The 19,680-nt window shown below is 43.7% G+C and overlaps 1 protein-coding gene across 1 annotated transcript in view; it reads left to right on the top strand.

Moving 5' to 3' along the window:
• LOC114654491 (inactive ubiquitin carboxyl-terminal hydrolase 53-like) overlaps nt 1–19,680 on the top strand; it is a 147,721-nt gene that overhangs the window by 69,044 nt on the left and 58,997 nt on the right. Inside the window, exons 3-5 of the mRNA XM_028805069.2 lie at nt 13,437–13,529; nt 13,634–13,768; nt 19,119–19,232. Coding sequence (XP_028660902.1) covers nt 13,437–13,529; nt 13,634–13,768; nt 19,119–19,232 — 342 coding nt within the window. The remainder of the gene's footprint in view (nt 1–13,436; nt 13,530–13,633; nt 13,769–19,118; nt 19,233–19,680) is intronic.

The following is a 19,680-nucleotide window of genomic DNA, read 5'->3' as shown; positions in this document are numbered from 1 at the left end:
CATTGTCATGTTCAAGAAACCGGTGTGAGACAATTTGAGCTTTGTGACATGGCACGTTATCCTGCTGAAAGATGGGTACGCTGCGGTCATGAAGGGATGGATATGGTCAGCAACAATACTCGGGTAGGCCGTGGCATTTAAATGATGCTCAGTTGGTACTAGGGGTCCAAGAAAATATCCCCCACACCAATACACAGCCAGCCTGAACTGTTTATACAAGGCAGGATGAATCCCTGCTTTCATGTTGTTGATGCCAAATTCTGACCTTACCATCCGAATGTTGCAGCGGAAATGGAGACTCCTCAGACCAGGCAATGTTTTTTCCAGTCTACTGTTGTCTGATTTTGATGAGCCCATGCAAATTATAGCCTCAGTTGTCTGTTTTTAGCTGACAGGAGTGTCACCCGGTGTGGTCTCCTGCTGCTGCAGCTCACCTGCTTCAAGGTTCGACATGTTGTGCATTCAGAGATGCTCTTCTGTGCACCTCGCTTGTAACGATTGCTTATTTGAATTCCTGTTGCCTTTTCTATCATGTTCAACTAGTCTTTCCATTCTCCTCTGACCCCTGGCATCAACAAGGCATTTTCTCCCATAAAACTGCCACTTCCCTTTTTTGGATCATTCTCTGTAAACCCCGGAGATGATTGTGCATGAAAATCCCAGTAGGTCAGTAGTTTCTGAAATACTTGGACCAGCCCGTCTGGCACCAACAGCCACAGCAAGTTCAAAGTCACTTCAGTCCCCTTTCTTCATCATTCTGATGCTCAGTTTGAACTTCAGCAGGCCGTCTTGACAACGTCTACAGGCTGAAATACATTGAGCTGCTGGCATGTGATTGGCTGATTTAGATTAGATAGATAGATAGATAGATAGATTAGCAGTTGAACCTAATAAAGTGGCTGGTGAGTGTATCTGGACATTCTCTTGGTCACTGCAGAAAAGTCGACTTACTTAATTTAACTTTTAACATATAGCCTGTTGTGACAAGAAGCAAAAGGTATAGGTAAAAAGAAGAATTTGAATTTTATAAACTTTTTCACATCTTGCAGTATGTCCTGATCTAAACTGTGTAATAATGTTGAGTAGTTTATTTTTTCCCCCATGATTCCAATAGTGTAATGTAAAGTTTTATCATATAAAGACCTACAAGGTGACCTGAATACCAGATGAGCAAGTGCTTGTTGTCAGTGGCATAGCATCCGGCTTTAATAGTTGTATTTCTTAAACACGCACAAAAATAAGTTACTGAAAGGTGTGGCGGGTGGCTGGAATCATTACCCGGCCAGGACATCCAGAGTGTGGAAGGACTGGGGGAAGAGAGTATTTGTGGGACAGTTTCTCCTCCAGACTGAAAGTGGGGCCGCCGCAGGTTGTGAGCATGGGAGCTCCACCCTGTTGGAACCTGTGGCCACCACCAGGGTGCCCATGGACCTTCTTAGGGCCTTATTTGGCTACAGTTCCACGTCACCCATAATTGTGGCTGGAAGAAGCTTGTTAGAGTCCTTCCAGGTACCCTATAAAAAGGGGCCAGTCCCACCATTCAGGGTCCAGAGTCGGGTGGAAGGAGTGGACAAGGCCTGAGGAAGACTGGCGTCAAGGAAGGGAATGGACTGTGTATTGTGGTGTTGGTGGTTGGTGCACAAACTGTAAATAAACCTGTGTCCTGCCTGTCTGTGTCGGGGGGTTAGGGCGGCAGTACGCCCCCTAGTGGCTTACAAAGGTTTCAGGTGTTGCTGAACACCCAGCTTTTCTTAAATAGTTCTTCTTGTTAAAGTGTTTCTGTGTGACCCTAAGACTCTGCACCTTTAAACTTTGCACTAATGAAAAAGCGCATGTATTCATTTTGGACAAAATGCTAAAAATGTGCTGTTAGGAAACAAAGTGGAAACCCACCTCCTACTAAAGTTAACATCTCCAAAGCCCAGAATACGTACTGTAAGTTTGTTTTATTTACAGGGCTCTCCATAACGTTTGATTTCCCCCTCAGCTCCACATTTTAAAAGTACAAATCAGACAATTCCGATGTGATGAAAGTGTACATTGCAGACTTTTCATTTAAAGGTGATCTGCATACTTTTTGGTCATGCAACACTTTTGCTACACGGTCCCCCTCCCCATCGCAGGGCACCATTATGTTTCTGACACTATAATGGCAGGCTTATTAAAGCAGTCATATTTACTGTAGTAAATCAAGGAAAAATGTGACTTTGCCCCAAACATGATGGAAGGCACTGTATGTGAGATTTCAATTATGTCCAAAAAAAAAAAAAATGAGTATAAGCCCTGTGTGACGATTCAGCCCGGACACAAATGGGCACCGAGACCAGCGTCCCAAAAACACATGCTTTTATGTTAATGATAGAGCTACCAGGCAAGAGGAGAAGAGGAAGGCCTAAGAGAAGGTTTATGGATGTGCTGAGAGGGGACATGCAGGTGATGGGTGTGACAGAGTAAGATGACGAGGACAGAAAGATATGGAGGAAGATGATCCGCTGTGGTGACCCCTAACAGTAGCAGCCGAAAGAAGAAGAAGGTGGTGGTGGCTGAAGTGGCTCCACACACACACACACGCACTATATAAAGCGCTTTGAGTAGTGGGATAAATGCTATATAGATGTAAAGAATTATTATTATTATTATTATTATTTCACAGTTTGCTAAAACCCTCCAGAGTTCAGTAAGTACAGAAAGCATTTATTTCAAGAGCCTCTTTCCACATCCATGGCAATATTAAAATTACCACCTGAAGAGAACACTCGTATTGTTTCTGACAAAGTCTGATAGAAGGCTGTTTTTGGCCATAACTTGTCATTTATGATGAAATTATGTGTTTGCTATGACTTTTGTAAAAATGGGAGGGAAAAAAACATAAAAAAACACTTGCCTCATAAAAATAATTATTATTAAAGAAAAGTTATTGAAAAAAAAAAATGTAAGCATTGGAAATACAAAATTCATCTCAGGATTCAAGGATTTTATTTCAGTGCTCATTTACAGGCAGTTCACGAAAGCATGAAATACAAAACATACTAAAGACAAAAGTCAACATAAAGAAATTACATAAAATAGAACAAGATAAATGATAAGTACAAAAAAAAAAACATGCTCCAGGGACATTGTACAGCGGCTAACCCACTCTCTGACCTCCAAAGGGCTCATGCGAAAAGTCAGTTTCCCCTCGGGGATTAACAAAGTACAGGGAGAGTACCCCATTTCTCAAAGTCATTGTGTGAGGTAGAGGCAGCTGAGTGGGTTGGGATGGGTGGGGGTCCTTCGACAGGCAATCCCCTGTAGTTTTCAGTCGGCCACATGCCTTGGTCCGGTGTATTCCGTGCTTTCACTGTCGAAGTGTTCTTTAAAAACAACAAATTCGACATCACTACGCAACGTGCCTTCCGAATACACTTTAACATTCTGCCTAACGGTGACATGCGAAATCAGAAAACAATTCTTCAGTGGGTGGCTAAATTTGGACAGACGGGTACAACAATGAACAGAAAATCTGCAGGCCGTCCTTGTACTGAATGTACGAACGCCTGAAAACATCCAAGCTGTAAGGGCATCACTTTTGCAGTCTCCTAGATGTTCAGCATACAAACCTGCTTCTGCCTTTGGCATTTCCAACACATCTTTGAGGAGCATTTTGCATGAGGACCTTAATTTCCATCCATACAGAATGATGGTAGTGCAGAAACTCACCGAGAGAGTCTCGGAGAGCCGTAGAGAGTTGTGCGCCAATATTCTGCAAGGCACATTTTCATTTGAATGGTTGTGTAAATAAGCAAAACATTCACTATTGGGCTGAAACCAACCCTCGTGAACTTCATCAGAGACCCTCGCACAGTGAGTACACGTGTTACAGTTTGGTGCGCCATTGCAGAATTTGGCATTGTAGGCCCTTACTTTTTTTGAGAGGGGTGGGGGCGGGCAACGGTCACCGTCACTTCAGAACGTTACATTGAAATGCTAGAGAACTGGAAGAAATGGATGTAGTGGATGCCTGGCTTCAACAGGATGGAGCAACAGCTCATACGCCCAGCGTGGAGATCCATGCAAGTTTTGCAGGAGATGTTTCCAGTGTCGGGTGGTCTTCACGTTTGCCTGATCTCGCTCCATGCGATTTTCTTCTTGTGGGGCTATCTCAAATCGAAGGTGTACACACATTCCAACCTCAAAACCTTGAAGCCCTCAAGGACACTATTCGCCAAGAAATCACCTCTGTTCCCCTTGAAATGGCTGAACGAGTCATTCGAGCGTTCCAAAATCATCTCGAAGAGTGTATCGCTAATGATGGCAGTTTCCCAAGTACAGATCATGAGTGACTTCCAAAGTTTAGGAACATAACAGCTGAGGGCTCGAGACCCTAAAGTTTTAGACCTGCTTATGTTTGGCACATAACCCATCCATCCATCCATCCATTGTCTCCCGCTTATCCGAGGTCGGGTCGCGGGGGCAGCAGCTTGAGCAGAGATGCCCAGACTTCCCTCTCCCCGGCCACTTCTTCTAGCTCTTCCGGGAGAATCCCAAGGCGTTCCCAGGCCAGTCGAGAGACATAGTCCCTCCAGCGTGTCCTGGGTCTTCCCCGGGGCCTCCTCCCGGTTGGACGTGCCTGGAACACCTCACCAGGGAGGCGTCCAGGAGGCATCCTGATCAGATGCCCGAGCCACCTCATCTGACTCCTCTCGATGCGGAGGAGCAGCGGCTCTACTCTGAGCGCCTCCCGGATGACTGAGCTTCTCACCCTATCTTTAAGGGAAAGCCCAGACACCCTGCGGAGGAAACTCATTTCAGCCGCTTGTATTCGCGATCTCGTTCTTTCGGTCACTACCCATAGCTCATGACCATAGGTGAGGGTAGGAACATAGATCGACTGGTAAATTGAGAGCTTCGCCTTGCGGCTCAGCTCCTTTTTCACCACGACAGACCGATGCAATGCCCGCATTACTGCGGATGCCGCACCGATCCACCTGTCGATCTCACGCTCCATTCTTCCCTCACTCGTGAACAAGACCCCGAGATACTTGAACTCCTCCACTTGGGGCAGGATCTCGCTACCAACCCTGAGAGGGCACTCCACCCTTTTCCGGTTGAGGACCATGGTCTCGGATTTGGAGGTGCTGATTCTCATCCCAGCCGCTTCACACTCGGCTGCGAACCGATCCAGAGAGAGCTGAAGATCACGGCCTGATGAAGCAAACAGGACAACATCATCTGCAAAAAGCAGTGACCCAATCCTGAGCCCACCAAACCGGACCCCCTCAACACCCTGGCTGCGCCTAGAAATTCTGTCCATAAAAGTTATGAACAGAATCGGTGACAAAGGGCAGCCCTGGCGGAGTCCAACTCTCACTGGAAACGGGTTCGACTTACTGCCGGCAATGCGGACCAAGCTCTGGCACTGATCGTACAGGGACTGAACAGCCCTTATCAGGGGGGCCGGTACCCCATACTCTCGGAGTACCCCCCACAGGATTCCCCTAGGGACACGGTCGAATGCCTTTTCTAAGTCCACAAAACACATGTAGACTGGTTGGACAAACTCCCATGCACCCTCCAGGACCCTGCTAAGGGTATAGAGCTGGTCCACTGTTCCGCGACCAGGACGAAAACCACACTGTTCCTCCTGAATCCGAGGCTCGACTATCCGACGGACCCTCCTCTCCAGGACCCCTGAATAGACTTTTCCAGGGAGGCTGAGGAGTGTGATCCCTCTGTAGTTGGAACACACCCTCCGATCCCCCTTCTTAAAGAGGGGGACCACCACCCCGGTCTGCCAATCCAGAGGCACTGTCCCTGATGTCCATGCGATGTTGCAGAGGCGTGTCAGCCAAGACAGTCCTACAACATCCAGAGCCTTGAGGAACTCCGGGCGTATCTCATCCACCCCCGGGGCCCTGCCACCAAGGAGTTTTTTGACCACCTCGGTGACCTCAGTCCCAGAGATGGGGGAGCCCACCTCTGAGTCCCCAGGCTCTGCTTCCTCATTGGAAGGCATGTTAATGGGATTGAGGAGGTCTTCGAAGTATTCCCCCCACCGACCCACAACGTCCCGAGTCGAGGTCAGCAGCGCACCATCCCCACCATATACAGTGTTGACACTGCACTGCTTCCCCTTCCTGAGACGCCGGATGGTGGACCAGAATCTCCTCGAAGCCGTCTGAAAGTCATTCTCCATGGCCTCCGCAAACTCCTCCCACGCCCGAGTTTTTGCCTCAGCAACCACCAAAGCCGCATTCCGCTTGGCCTGCCGGTACCTATCAGCTGCCTCCGGGGTCCCACAGGACAAAAGGGTCCTGTAGGACTCCTTCTTCAGCTTGACGGCATCCTTCACCGCCGGTGTCCACCAGCGGGTTCGGGGATTGCCGCCACGACAGGCACCGACCACCTTACGGCCACAGCTCCGGTCAGCTGCCTCAACAATAGAGGCACGGAACATGGCCCATTCGGACTCAATGTCCCCCACCTCCCTCGGGATGTGGTCGAAGTTCTGCCGGAGGTGGGAGTTGAAGCTACTTCTGACAGGGGGCTCTGCCAGACGTTCCCAGCAGACCCTCACAACACGTTTGGGCCTACCAGGCCTGACTGGCATCCTCCAACACCATCGGAGCCAACTCACCACCAGGTGGTGATCAGTTGACAGCTCCGCCCCTCTCTTCACCCGAGTGTCCAACACATGTGGCCGCAAGTCCGACGACACGACCACAAAGTCGATCATCGAACTGAGGCCTAGGGTGTCCTGGTGCCAAGTGCACATATGAACACCCCTATGCTTGAACATGGTGTTCGTTATGGACAATCCGTGACGAGCACAGAAGTCCAATAACAAAACACCGCTCGGGTTCAGATCAGGGGGGCCATTCCTCCCAATCACGCCCTTCCAGGTCTCACTGTCATTGCCCACGTGAGCATTGAAGTCTCCCAGCAGAACGAGGGAGTCCCCAGAAGGTATGCCCTCTAGCACCCCCTCCAGGGACTCCAAAAAGGGTGGGTACTCCGAACTGCTGTTCGGTGCATACGCACAAAAAACAGTTAGGACCCGTCCCCCCACCCGAAGGCGAAGGGAGGCTACCCTCTCGTCCACCGGGGTAAACCCCAATGTACAGGCTCCAAGTTGGGGGGCAATAAGTATACCCACACCTGCTCGGCGCCTCTCACCGGGGGCAACTCCAGAGTGGTAGAGAGTCCAGCCCCTCTCAAGGAGATTGGTTCCAGAGTCCAAGCTGTGCGTCGAGGTGAGCCCGACTATATCTAGCCGGAACCTCTCAACTTCGCGCACTAGCTCAGGCTCCTTCCCCTTCAGAGAGGTGACATTCCACGTCCCAAGAGCCAGTTTCTGTAGCCGAGGATCGGACCGCCAAGGTCCCCGCCTTCGGCCACCACCCAACTCACACTGCACCCGACCTCCTTGGCCCCTCCCATAGGTGGTGAGCCCATGGGAATTGGCACATAACGGTTTTTCAAAATGGATAAATACAATGGGGATTTATCTTGCAGTGCCTTGAAGAATAAAGACAGAATTTTAAAATAAATATTCTTTTGGCTGAAACTCATTCAAATGCCATAAACGCAGGGTTATGCTAGAAGACATAATTATTATTATCATCATTATTATTATTTGCTAACCTATTTGGATTACACCTTTTATCCAAGGTGACTTAAAGCATCTGAAGAGATATTTTAGTTATATTTATTAATTTTTATTTTTTGGAAGCACAGGCAGTGCTCTCGGTGCTGGGTAAGGTCCTCGCTTGGGTCGTCCTCAATAGGATCCGTGATCACTTGCTCACCTACCAGTGACCGTAAGAGTCTGGTTTTATGCCTAAGAAGTCTACCATCGACCGTATCCTGGCACTGAGGGTTCTCATGGAGCACAAACATGAATATCGGCAGAGTTTCTTTGCAGCCTTTGTCGATTTTCGCAAAGCGTTCGACTCAGTTGATCGAGCTGCCCTGTGGGGCATCCTGAGGATTTGCGGGATCCCCTCGAGGTTGCTGGATATCATGGCGGGCCTGTACACTGGTACTGTGAGTGCTGTGTAAAGTGGAGGCAGGACCTCTGCATTTTTCTCAGTTGATTCTGGGGTCCGTCAGCGGTGTGTTCTGCTCCTACTCTGGTCAATGCTGGCATGGACTGGGTGTTGGGCAAGGTCATGGGGTCTAATGGCTGTGGGGCATCTGTTGGTGAAGAAAGATTCACGGATCTTGACTTTGCTGACGATGCTGTGATCTTCGCGGAGTCAATGGAGGCTCTGATTGGGGTGCTCAAGAGACTGAGTGAGGAGTCTGAGTGTCTGGGCTTGTTTGGGTCCTGATAAAAACCAACATCCAGGCCTTTAATGACCTCTTGGGCACATCCATCAACAGTGTGTCTGTCTGCGGAGAGTGTCGACCTTGTTGAGAGGTTTACTTAACTCAGCAGTGACATTCATGTCCCTGGTGACTCATCCTATGAAGTCAGTAGACGGATTGGGAGAGCATGGGGGGGTCATGTTGTCACTGGAAAGGGGTGTGTGGCGCTCCTGATATCTATGCAAAAGGACGAAGGTCCAAGTCTTTAGAGTCCTGGTGCTTCCTGTCTTGCTATTTGGTTGTGAGACATGGACGCTATCCAGTGGCCTGAGATGAAGACTGGACTCCTTTGGTACTGTGTCTCTCCAGAGAATCCTTGGGTACAGTTGGTTTGACTTTGTGTTGCTCATGGACTCCCGAATGAGGCACATGACCTTCATTGTCAGGGAGTGTCAGTTACGGCACTACAGCCATGTGGCGCGTTTCCCCGAGGGTGATCCTGCTCGCAAAGATCCTCATTGTTGGGGACACGAGTGGCTGGACCAAGCCAAGGGGTCGCCCACGTAACGCCTGGCCTGCGGCAGATAGAGGGTCATTTCCGGAGGGTGGGACTGGGCCGCGTGTTTGCCTGGGGGGTTGCCAACCGAGATCCCGAGTTGTTTCGTTGTGTAGTGGGTGCGGCAACGCACTGTACCAGTGCATGCTCCCCAACTTGACTTGACTTGACAGGCAGGTGAAGTGATTTGCTCATGGTTACACAGTGTGAGTGGCGGGATTTGATCCCTCAACCACTATGGCACACTTCCCGCGTATCTTGGTACGTGTCATTCTGTACCCTTTGAAGGGTGCATATGCAGTGCTTTGGCATACCTCTATATAAGGCATTAGAACAATCCAAGTGAGAAAGTATAAAAAACATTTGTTAGCATTTTATCAGTAGTGAAAACAAGGTATGCATACATGTGCACATATTCTCCTTTCGTGACTTCTTCTCAAAATGCTTTTTCTGGTGCGGGTTGTGGCTGCTTCAGTAGGCCAAGTGGGTTGCGCCAGACTTCTCTATCCCCAACAACAGATTCCAGCTGTTGTTCTGCAACTCCAAGGCATTTCCAAGACAGCTGAGTCACATAATCCCTTCAGCGTGTCCTGGCTCTGCTGCAGTGTCTCCACACAATGGGACGTGCCTGGAGCAGCTCCACGGGAAATCCTTACAACAAACCACCCAGCAAACCAAACCACCTCAACATGCCTCTTCAGATCCGAGAGGAGCAGCAACTCTACTCAATTACCAAACTAAACCCAGAAGATTATATACCAAAAAAAGCAAGAGCTAAAAACCAAAGCAAATGTCAAAGAATCTGCCAACAGCCCAGCAAAATGGTCCATAAACCACAAAACCGGGAAACAGGATCAGAGACACGGAGTGACTCAAATGGCAGTCCACTTCAGAGAGACCGAGTACATAGAACCCTCACCTCACCACCATCAAAACCATTAAACAATAAATTACATAATTAAATATGTGTGGAGAAAAAATGCCTACTCAATCTGACAGAAAAGATTGACAAAAACCAGTAAAATTGCAAATTAACAAACTTCTGGCTAAAACACAGTGACTCAGGGGAAAAACACAACAGTGAAGTACAAAAGATACAAAACTACAGAGTGAGACCTGTAACAAACCATGGCAGTGTGGCTCCTAAAAGACACATCTTGTCGATCGTATTTCTTTTAATACTGAAGAAACTTGTGATTATATTTGTTGTATTCAAATATTGGAAACGCTTTCTTGGGTTCATTTTTGCATTATTGGCATCAAGGGACACCATTTGACATGTCAGTTCCCAAGACAGAACTGTGATGATGAACATTGGCTCAGTGTATTGCCGATTTATTGTAACCATTACTAACAAACGCATATTATTTAACATTTCAACCCCTCTCCGCACATATTTTGCTACACCAGAAACCAGTCTCAATATAATACCCATTTAACATCATGGAAAACAAATCCAGTTGATAACATGGCCTATCTTATTACAACAATTTCTACCTCCGAGGTTTTGTGGTCACAAAGCCAGACTCCCATTTGAAGGGCTAGTATTGCAAGACTGTTCCACCTTTTTTGGTACACCGTAGAGCACAAGTCACTTTTAATCAAGTTTAGTTTACTGAAATAGTTATTTGCCCCAGACACAGTATAACATGCAAAAAAATACACAGGGTAAATTCTAGGAAGCTTCATTCCGCATATGGCATTTATCAATTCTCATTTTTAAATCTAGCTCGGTACATCTTCTTCATGAGCTTTCTTTGACATCAAAGGCAGTTGTCAAATCGCCAGATATTGTTACCAATGGTGTCATTACAAAAACAATGACTGTCCTGGGCTTGGCATAAATGTTTCCATCATCCCTCACACAGTTGGTTGCGCCTGTTTAGCATTATTTTTTGATATTTTATTACTACAGGGCTAATTAGTTTTGGTCAGTTTGAATAGTATATTATTTGAATGCACAGTGGGAGGTCAGAAAATAGAAAAGTATACGTATTGAGAAGGATTTAGTAGTCTTAGTGGCCAGACAGTCTTCAGAATCCAGTAAGGTTATATAGTGCCCTGATGTGTGAAGTACAAGTCACAAGAGGTTCTGCTGAAGCTTTATATCACACTGGTGAGGCCCCATCTGGAGTACTGGGTGCAGTTTGGGTCTCCATAAAGACATAGCAGCACTAGAAAATGTCCAGAGAAGAGCAGCTAGGCAGATTTCAGGGCTACAGGGGATGAGTTATGAGGAAACATTAAAAGAGCTGAGCCTTTACAGTCTAAGTAGAAGAAAAAGGAATGTAATTAAATGTAAAGTATGACACATAGGAAGTTAAAAGTCAGGTTTGAGTACACAATGGGAGGTTTGAAAATCAAAAGTTCACCTTATGAGAAGAACTTAGGAGTCGTAGTGGACTCCGTGCTATCAACTACCAGACAAGCCATTAAGAAGGCTAACAGAATGTCAGGTTATATAGCGCCTTGACGTGTGGAGTACGAGTCACAGGAGGTTCTGCTGAAGTTTTATAACACACTGGTGAGGCCTCATCTGGAGTCCTGGGTGCAGTTTAGGTCTTCAGGCTACAAAAAGGACATGGCAACACAAGAAAAGGGTCCAGAGAAGAACAACTAGGCTAATTTCAGGGCTACAGGGGATGAGTTATAAGGAAAGATTAAAAGAGCTGAGCCTTTACAGGAGATCAAGAGGAGACCTGACTGAAGAGTTTAAAATTACGAAGGGAATTCGTCCAGTGGATCGAGATGGCGACTTTAAAATTAGTTCATCAAGAGCACGGGACACAATTGAAAACTTTTTAAGGGTAAATTTTGCACAAACATTCAGATGTTTTTCTTCACACAGTGAACCACAGACATTTGGAATAAGTGACCAAGGAGTGTGTTAAGACAGTAAGACTTTAGGGACCTCCCAAACCCGATTAGATGTTATTATAGAAGAATTTAGCGGGGTAGGACTAGCAAGCTTAGATGGGCTGAATGGCCTATTCTCATGTACATTGCTCTAATGATTATGTAGATCAGTTTGGTGATTTTACTTGAACTAATTGACAGATATTTGTTTGTCTGCATCTGTCTTCAAGTGCGTAGCAAATTTCACTCTCTGGCTCTCTAAATTGGTTCAAGAGATTACCCCACGAGAAAATTATTCCTGTAAAGCTTGTGAGGAGCATTTACAATCTATTTTACATTCTTTTGCACCAGAATAAATAGTTATATAACATAATTAATTGAATTATTATTATTACAGTGGAACCTTGGTTCACGACCATAATTCGTTCCAAAACAAACCGAAGCAATTTCCCCCATAGGATTGTATGTAAATACAATTAATCTGTTCCAGACCGTACAAACTGTATGTAAATATATTTTTTAAAGATTTTTAAGCACAAATATAGTTAATTACACCACAGAATGCACATCGTAATAGTAAACTAAATGTAAAAACATTAAATAACACTGAGAAAACCTTGAACAACAGACAAAACTAACATTGCAAGAGTTTGCGCTATAGCCTTACGACCCGATCGCTGTATAAACACTTTTTTTTTTTTTAATGAGTTTTAAGCACAGGGGAAAAAAAAGGAACATTTGAACAAATCTGAACTTTATTTAAAAACCAACCACAAGCAACCAAGAAAGTAACATTGCAGGAGTTCACGCTAATAGCCTTACAATTCGATCGCAGGGAAATAAAATGAACATTTGAAAAATCCGTAATACAAAAACTAACCATAAACCACCAGGAAAACTAATCTTGCATGAGTCAAGTTCTGGCATGAAGTGAGGAGGAACTGGGTGGAAAGGAGGTTACAGTGCTTAGAAGCCATGGTTAACTGCAAAAACACATGAAATACTGTAGAGCACAAAGAGTTCACAGGTAAAGCACGCACGTCTGACTGAGAACAATGAACAGGGAGAGGCTGAACACGTGCATCGGCGCGTATGAACCGGAAGGGAAATGAAACAGAGCACAAAGAGTTCACAGCGAAACCACGCACGCATGTGCAAGCATGCACATCTGACAGAGAACAATGCAACATGTGCGGAAATCATCGGCACGCACAAACCGAAAGGGAAACTGGCTGTTCGCATACCGAGCGTGTGGTCGTAAACCGAGGCAAAAGTTTGGCGAACTTTTTGGTTGTAAACCGATTTGTATGTATACAGAGACGTTCGTGAACCGAGGTTCCACTGTATCTTTTTTTCCCCTCTGTTTAAATCTCACAGTTCTCAGTTCCAGAGTTATTTACAGTAGGATCTGCTGCTTCATGTCCTTAAATTTAAAATTGAAAAATCTGCAAAATAATCCTGTAAAATCAACTGTCATTTCTGTCTGTACATGTAATGATAATTAATCAAAAATGTATTACTTTAAAATTTAATATCCCCAATTTTTTTTTTTTTTTTTGGAATGATGTGTTGATGAGCGCTTTGGTGGTACTGACCATGCCCAGCATGAGCCTAGTGCCATTGCCTTGTGCCACTGCTGCTACCTGCCATTCTGTATTGGAAAGCTGAGTTCAAAAACTGAAAGAGTGTATTTTTGTTTCTTTTTTTTGAATAATGTCTAATTTTCTGCCGTCAGGTTCTGTGGCAATTGGATATTTTCAGAAGAAGTTTAAGGCAGCTGCCTGGTCATATCTGTCTTGGAGAAGCCTGTATATTTTGTGCTTTAAAAGTAAGCATTTATTTAAGTTCTCCTTACTCATGTAACAAAGTTGGATGTGTGTAGATTTTTATACTCTAATGTTCTGTGGAACTGTTATCTTTGATCTCTCCTAGAGTATTTTTGCCCAATTTCAGCATAGCCGTGAAGGAGCGCTCCCTTCGGATATACTGCGGAATGCCCTAGCAGAAACCTTCAAGGATGAGCATCGCTTCCAACTTGGCCTTATGGATGATGCTGCTGAATGCTTTGTAAGTGCTGCTGCCATTTTCTACGTATTCTGTGCAGTGTGTCATAAAGCAGGCTCAAAAAATTGTCCCGTTGAGAAAGAAAAGATGAACAAGGTCATCTTATTATAGCTGCTTTAGTAATGCAGTTTGGTTAAGCATCACATGTTTAAGTATCATTTTCCTGTTTCATGATGATAATTTTTTTTTTTTTATTTCATTTTTTCCCTAAACTGCAGTATTCATTTTTCCAAACTTTAATTCTTGATCTTCATTGCCAGGCAAAGTAGTTGCTAGAAATTCCTCTTGGTGTTACATCCATAGACAAAACAAGGTAATACAATTAAACAGCACAATGGTGCACAATTTCATTTGCTCAGTCATTTCTGAGTGGTTGATGAAGCCACTTCTTAAAATTGTATTCCTGCCCTGGGCACCCATTTAAGTGAAACTTGCATGTTCTCCCTATGTTCATGTAGTATTCTCCTGGTGACTTAATCGGTGGCAATGAACTGTCCCAGGGTAGGTGATTGTAAGCACATCCTGTGATAGACTGGCATCTCTCTCCAATATTGACACCAACCCTCTGTGCTTAAAGGTGGCACACACTCATGTGCACAAATCTTTTGGTCTCCAAAAAAATATTGTATGCGTCCTGAAAAGCGATGAAATGGAAAGCAATTGCTCCCTACATACCTGCATGCCTTTGAGATAGATAGATACTTTATTAATCCTACGGAGAAATTCCCATACTCCAGCAGCAGCATACTGATAAAGAAAATATTAAATTTAAAGAGTGATAACAATGCAGGTATACAGACAGACAATATCTTTGTATAATGTTAACGTTACGAGATGGCATCGAGTAAAGCAAAGCAAAGCAAGTGTAACGAGATCAAGTACTGCTTATTCTACAAAGATTTTCTAACATGGTCTGGACACATACTCTATGTTGGTACCCCTAGAAAAGATTCTAAATAATTGGACTTGAGTGATTTTTCAAACTCACTGTTTTCTTTAATTCATATCACACATGTCTACAATCGTGCAATCGGTCATTCTGCCAATTTAAATGGAAAAAAGTTGTCTCTCTGCTGTTTGGTGTCATTATGTGTCCCATACTGGTCATGGACCAGAGAAAACAAAGGAGAGAATTGTCTGAGGAGATCAGAAAGAAAATGACAGATCAGCATGCTAAAGGCAAAGGCTAGATGTTCATCTCCAAGCAGCTTGACGTTCCTGTGACAACAGTTGCAAATATTATTAAAACGTTTAAGGTCCGTGGAGACTGTAGCCAACCTCCCTAGACGTAGCCAAAAAAAGAAAATTGACCCCAAAATGGGCTGAAGGATAGTGAGTATGGTAGACAAAAAGCAAACTTTCAAAAAGATATATAAGGTGAACTCCAAGGTCGAGGTCCATCAGTTTCTGATCACACCATCCGTTGGCTCAATGGAAGAAGACCCAGAAGGACTCCACTGTTGAAAGAAAAACATACAAAAGCCAAACTGGAATTTGCTAAAGTTCATATTGACAAGGCACAGATCTTCTGGGAGAATGTCCTTTGGACAGATGAGACCAAACTGGAGCTTTTTGGCAAGTCACATCAGCTCTGTGTCCACAGATGAGAAAATGAAGCTTTCAAAGAAAAGAACATCAGATCTACTCTGAAACATGGTGGAGGCTCGCTTATGTATTGAGGCTGCTTTGCTGCATCTGGCAACAGGTGCCTTGAGTCTGTGCAGAGAACAATGAAATCTCAACACTGTCATGACATTCTGGAGCAGAACATCCTGTCCAGTGTCAGAAAACTCTGTCAAAGTCACAGGTCATGGATCCTTCAACAGAATGATGAGCCAAAAATCACCACTGAAAGCACCAAGAATGGCAATGAATAAAACCTTGGACTATTCTGAAGTGACATTCTATGAACCCTAATTTGAATCCCATCAAACATCTATGGAAAGAACTGACCCATGCAGTCTGGATAAGACCCCCTTCACATCTGAAACCTCTGGAGCAGTTTGCTCAGGACAAGTGGGCCAAATGACCTGTGGACAGGTGCAGAAGTTGAATGGAGAACTCCAGGAAGTGCCTGTGTGCAGGGATTGCAAACTCTAAAGGTTGGGCAACCAAATATGAGGTGACAGGTCCCATCAGTTTTGTTCATTTGTGTTTAATTTGAAATATTCTGTTGAATCAAAACTTTAAAACACAGACTGTTTTTTTGTTAAATACGGAATGAACAATGATTCCAATGACTTTTGTCCGTTTCAAGTTATTTCAGAGACAATTGTGGGTTCTTCTTTTTTTTGTGATGGGGAACCAACAAATTTGTCCACATTTGTATACTCCAGACCAGGGGTGCCCAACTCCAGTCCTGGAGGGCTGCAGTGGCTGCAGGTTTTCATTCTAACCCTTTTCTTAATTAGTGATCTGTTTTTGCTGCAACTTCTTTTGAATTAATTGTAATTGAATTGCTTTCTTAAGATTTGTTCCCCTGAATTTCTTCATCGTTCCTCTGAATTGCTTAATTTCTTTCCTTAAATGGCACCCAAACAGAAATGAAATGTGAAGCGAGTGAGCCAACAGAACACCAACTAAGTCAGGGCCTCAAACTCCAACCAGTTGCTTAATGAGGCGCTGAGTCTTGTCGTTAATTAAACCCATGCTGTAATTCCATGGCTTGTTGCTGCTCTCATCGTGCAATAGTAGACATTTCAGAACTTGTGGATTTTCTCTTTTCTAAGAGCAGATCAGCATTCCTGAGACCTTCACCTTTCTTTATTTTCAGATATTGTATGATGGTCACAGTTTGCTGGTCCTGTTTTGGCTCATTTTGTATCTCATTATTGTTTGGCTGCTAATTAAGAAAAAAGAAACAATTGAGGGGGTCTGAGTCTTTAAGAGCAAGTCAAATAAAAATGAATTCAAAGAAGTTAATTAGCAGCAAAAACAGGTCACTAATTAAGAAAAGGGTTAGAATGAAAACCTGCAGCTACTGCGGCCCTCCAGGACTGGAATTGGGCACCCCTACTCCAGACTCTCTCGGGTCTATACAGGAGGAAGAAATGTGACACTCAGAAAATTGATCAGGGGATGACAGGAAACTTCCTTCAAGTACTGTACGTCCGTGTACCATATTTTTGGTTTGATGTCAAGTATGCACAGTAAAATGAAAGAAAGGGCAGCCTCTAATATATATTTTTTGTTTTTTTGGCAAATTCCTTGTTTTGTTTTTCCCCTCTCTCTCTCTCTCTCCACTATGGTTTCCTTAAATGTTCCACTGACTTTGGTTTACTTGATTTTTATAATGAACTTCCTGTTTTAGGGAGCAGTGCATTTATCAGAAATATCAATAGCCTTCCTAACTCATTCCTTGCAACCTGTTCAAAGCTTCCGTTTCTGTAACAAATTTCCTTTCCTAGCCTGATGATATCTGCCAAAGTAAGTTCTCTGTGTGTTCCAGATCTGCTTCAAAGTGAGCTTATGTTTGAAAACACTGTGAAGTGGCCCTTTTTCATTCAAATGCTTAAATAGAAGACTTTTTATTATTATCTGTTTGGAACTATTCCCATTCTACAAAGTATTGCCAAAGTGCTCTATGTGTCTCTAAAAAACAGGTAATCCTGTCCAGTGCGATCTCTTGACAGTTAAAGAGAACAAAACTGAACCTGGAAGTGACCGTCGTGTGCTTTATTATTGTTGTTTTTTTCTTTTCTATGTTTTCCCTGAGGACTGCAGTGCTGAATGTTAATTGCTGATAATGACTCATTTTCTTTGTGTTCGCATTCGGTTGGTGTTTCAAATAAATTCCTGAACTGAACCAGTGTTAACAAGTTGGGAACCAGTCAGATCCAGAAATGGGGAAAAAATACCCTTTGAAGTCTAAATACATACAATTGAAGGAAATGGCAACAGAAGCAACTTTATATTTCCAAATTAACACTATTTCAGATGGTTTTAGATCATAAAAGCAAAACATTATCAATTATTATTACCATAAATTAATACAATAATGTTTTATTATATCCTGTATGTGGCAGATGTGATTGTACAATAAATTTCTTTATTTTGTGGTTATGTAAATACATCATAATATTGTTGTGGCCCAATTTGTTCACTGTAGCAGTTGATAAGGACAAGTACTTCATTTGTTCAGAAGTGTTATTTAACTTGTGTCCGGGTGTAGGAAGGACAGGGCAGGCAACAGGTAAAAGTTGGGACACCAACCGCGTCATCTCGTTTAATTTAAGGAAGTCCAACTCAAATAGCGCCTTAACTAAGGAAATAAATGGCCACTCGGGCTCAAAACAACCAAATAAACGCTATGGCTTCTCTTTAACAGCAACGGGCCGTTCCTTTGGGAGCATTTCAGGGCATGCGACAAAGAAGGTAGGTGGGTGTGTTGCAATTTGTGAAAATTGAGTGAGGTGCGTTATCCAACGTTATCGTGGTGCAAACGGTGTCTTTCAGTGTGCCGTCACCTGTAGATCATTAATTAGTTAGTGCGCCTATTCTTAGATATGAAAAGAATTGAGCCTTTTGCATGCAATTCTCACCTATGAGTCGGCCGTAGAAATGCACATTCTCGTGGGTTCTTTGCTATGGAAAGAGCATTCGTAAAGGCGAATAACTATTTTTAAGAGAATGGAGTTTGGATCTTGCAATAATCTGTAGAGAAGTGTGAGGTCTAGTATTGATTTCTGTGCAAACCCTGATCGTGAAATGTCACTGATTTCAAGGTTTGATTAACTTGTTTGTTGTCAAAGGGGACCAAGTTGAATGCATCACCTGCTGCTTACACTCAGCCCATCTTTCATGCTGATGTTCCCAGCAGTAGTGCAGCAATTTTAACTGCATGGCACATCTGTTTTTTGAACTAAGTGCAGCTGTAATTGGGAGACAAAGTTCGTCAACTGGGCTTTACTGCTTAGCAGTGTGCTGGCATCCATTGATTCACGGGAGTCGTCTCTATTGTTGATCATGTATCATTTCCTTGCGGTGCATGGTGCTTCACGGGATACCCCTAACCCCCCAGATCGTTGATCGAGTGTCTAAGCTTCACGAGGTGACACATTAAGAGTTATAGAGGTAAAATGCTCAATTTATATTTACAGTTTGTTCACCTGTAGTACTGTTTGTGGTTCAAAAATGAGAAATTTGACATTTTCATCTTCAAATGTGCTCGGTCTTTTGTAGGGGGTGAGAACATAAATCAAACATTTTGTAGTGGTAGGGGGCCATAAACAAATTGTGAACCACTGGGTTAGATGAACCTCCCATCATTCTTTCCCAATCTAAATTTGTGTTGTAATGGTGTTGGAATGATGAGCTTACTAATTTCATTTTTATGTTATTCTGCTGCTTGCAGGAAAATATTCTAGCTAGAATTCATTTTCACATTGTGCCTGACAATGAAAAAGACATCTGCACTTCAAAATCCTGTATTACCCACCAGAAGTTTGCAATGACTCTTTATGAACAGGTAGGCAATTATTTCTGTCGAGTTTCTCTGCAGATTCTGAATTTATATGCATGCAATTTCTGAATCGAATCTGTGGCTGTGCCTGGAAAATGGTCTTTTAAATTGTATGGCAAATACCCTGCCGAGTCTGAATCGAATTTAAGTATAAAAAAAATTACTAATGAACAATTAATGCTTCTACAACAAATGTCTGTACTTATAATAATGTTGAGGTGATATTTGCTGATGTGTTTATTATGAATGGCTTGTATTCTCATTACTGTTGCAGTGTTTTGAAAAGATTATATCAACCTTCTCTCAGAGGTTACACCCTTTTGTTGTACAAAGTTGAGGAATTTGTAGTTTGAGTCATTCCTAATAATAAAGTTTACATTGAAATGGTCATTGAGTAAATATGAAATAAATATTTTGTTATTTTTATAGCATGACTTTTAATTCATATATGGTG

This window comes from Erpetoichthys calabaricus, chromosome 7 (genome assembly GCF_900747795.2).
Source record: "Erpetoichthys calabaricus chromosome 7, fErpCal1.3, whole genome shotgun sequence".
Classification (NCBI taxonomy): domain Eukaryota; kingdom Metazoa; phylum Chordata; class Cladistia; order Polypteriformes; family Polypteridae; genus Erpetoichthys; species Erpetoichthys calabaricus.
This window is presented reverse-complemented; position numbering and strand designations above follow the sequence as displayed.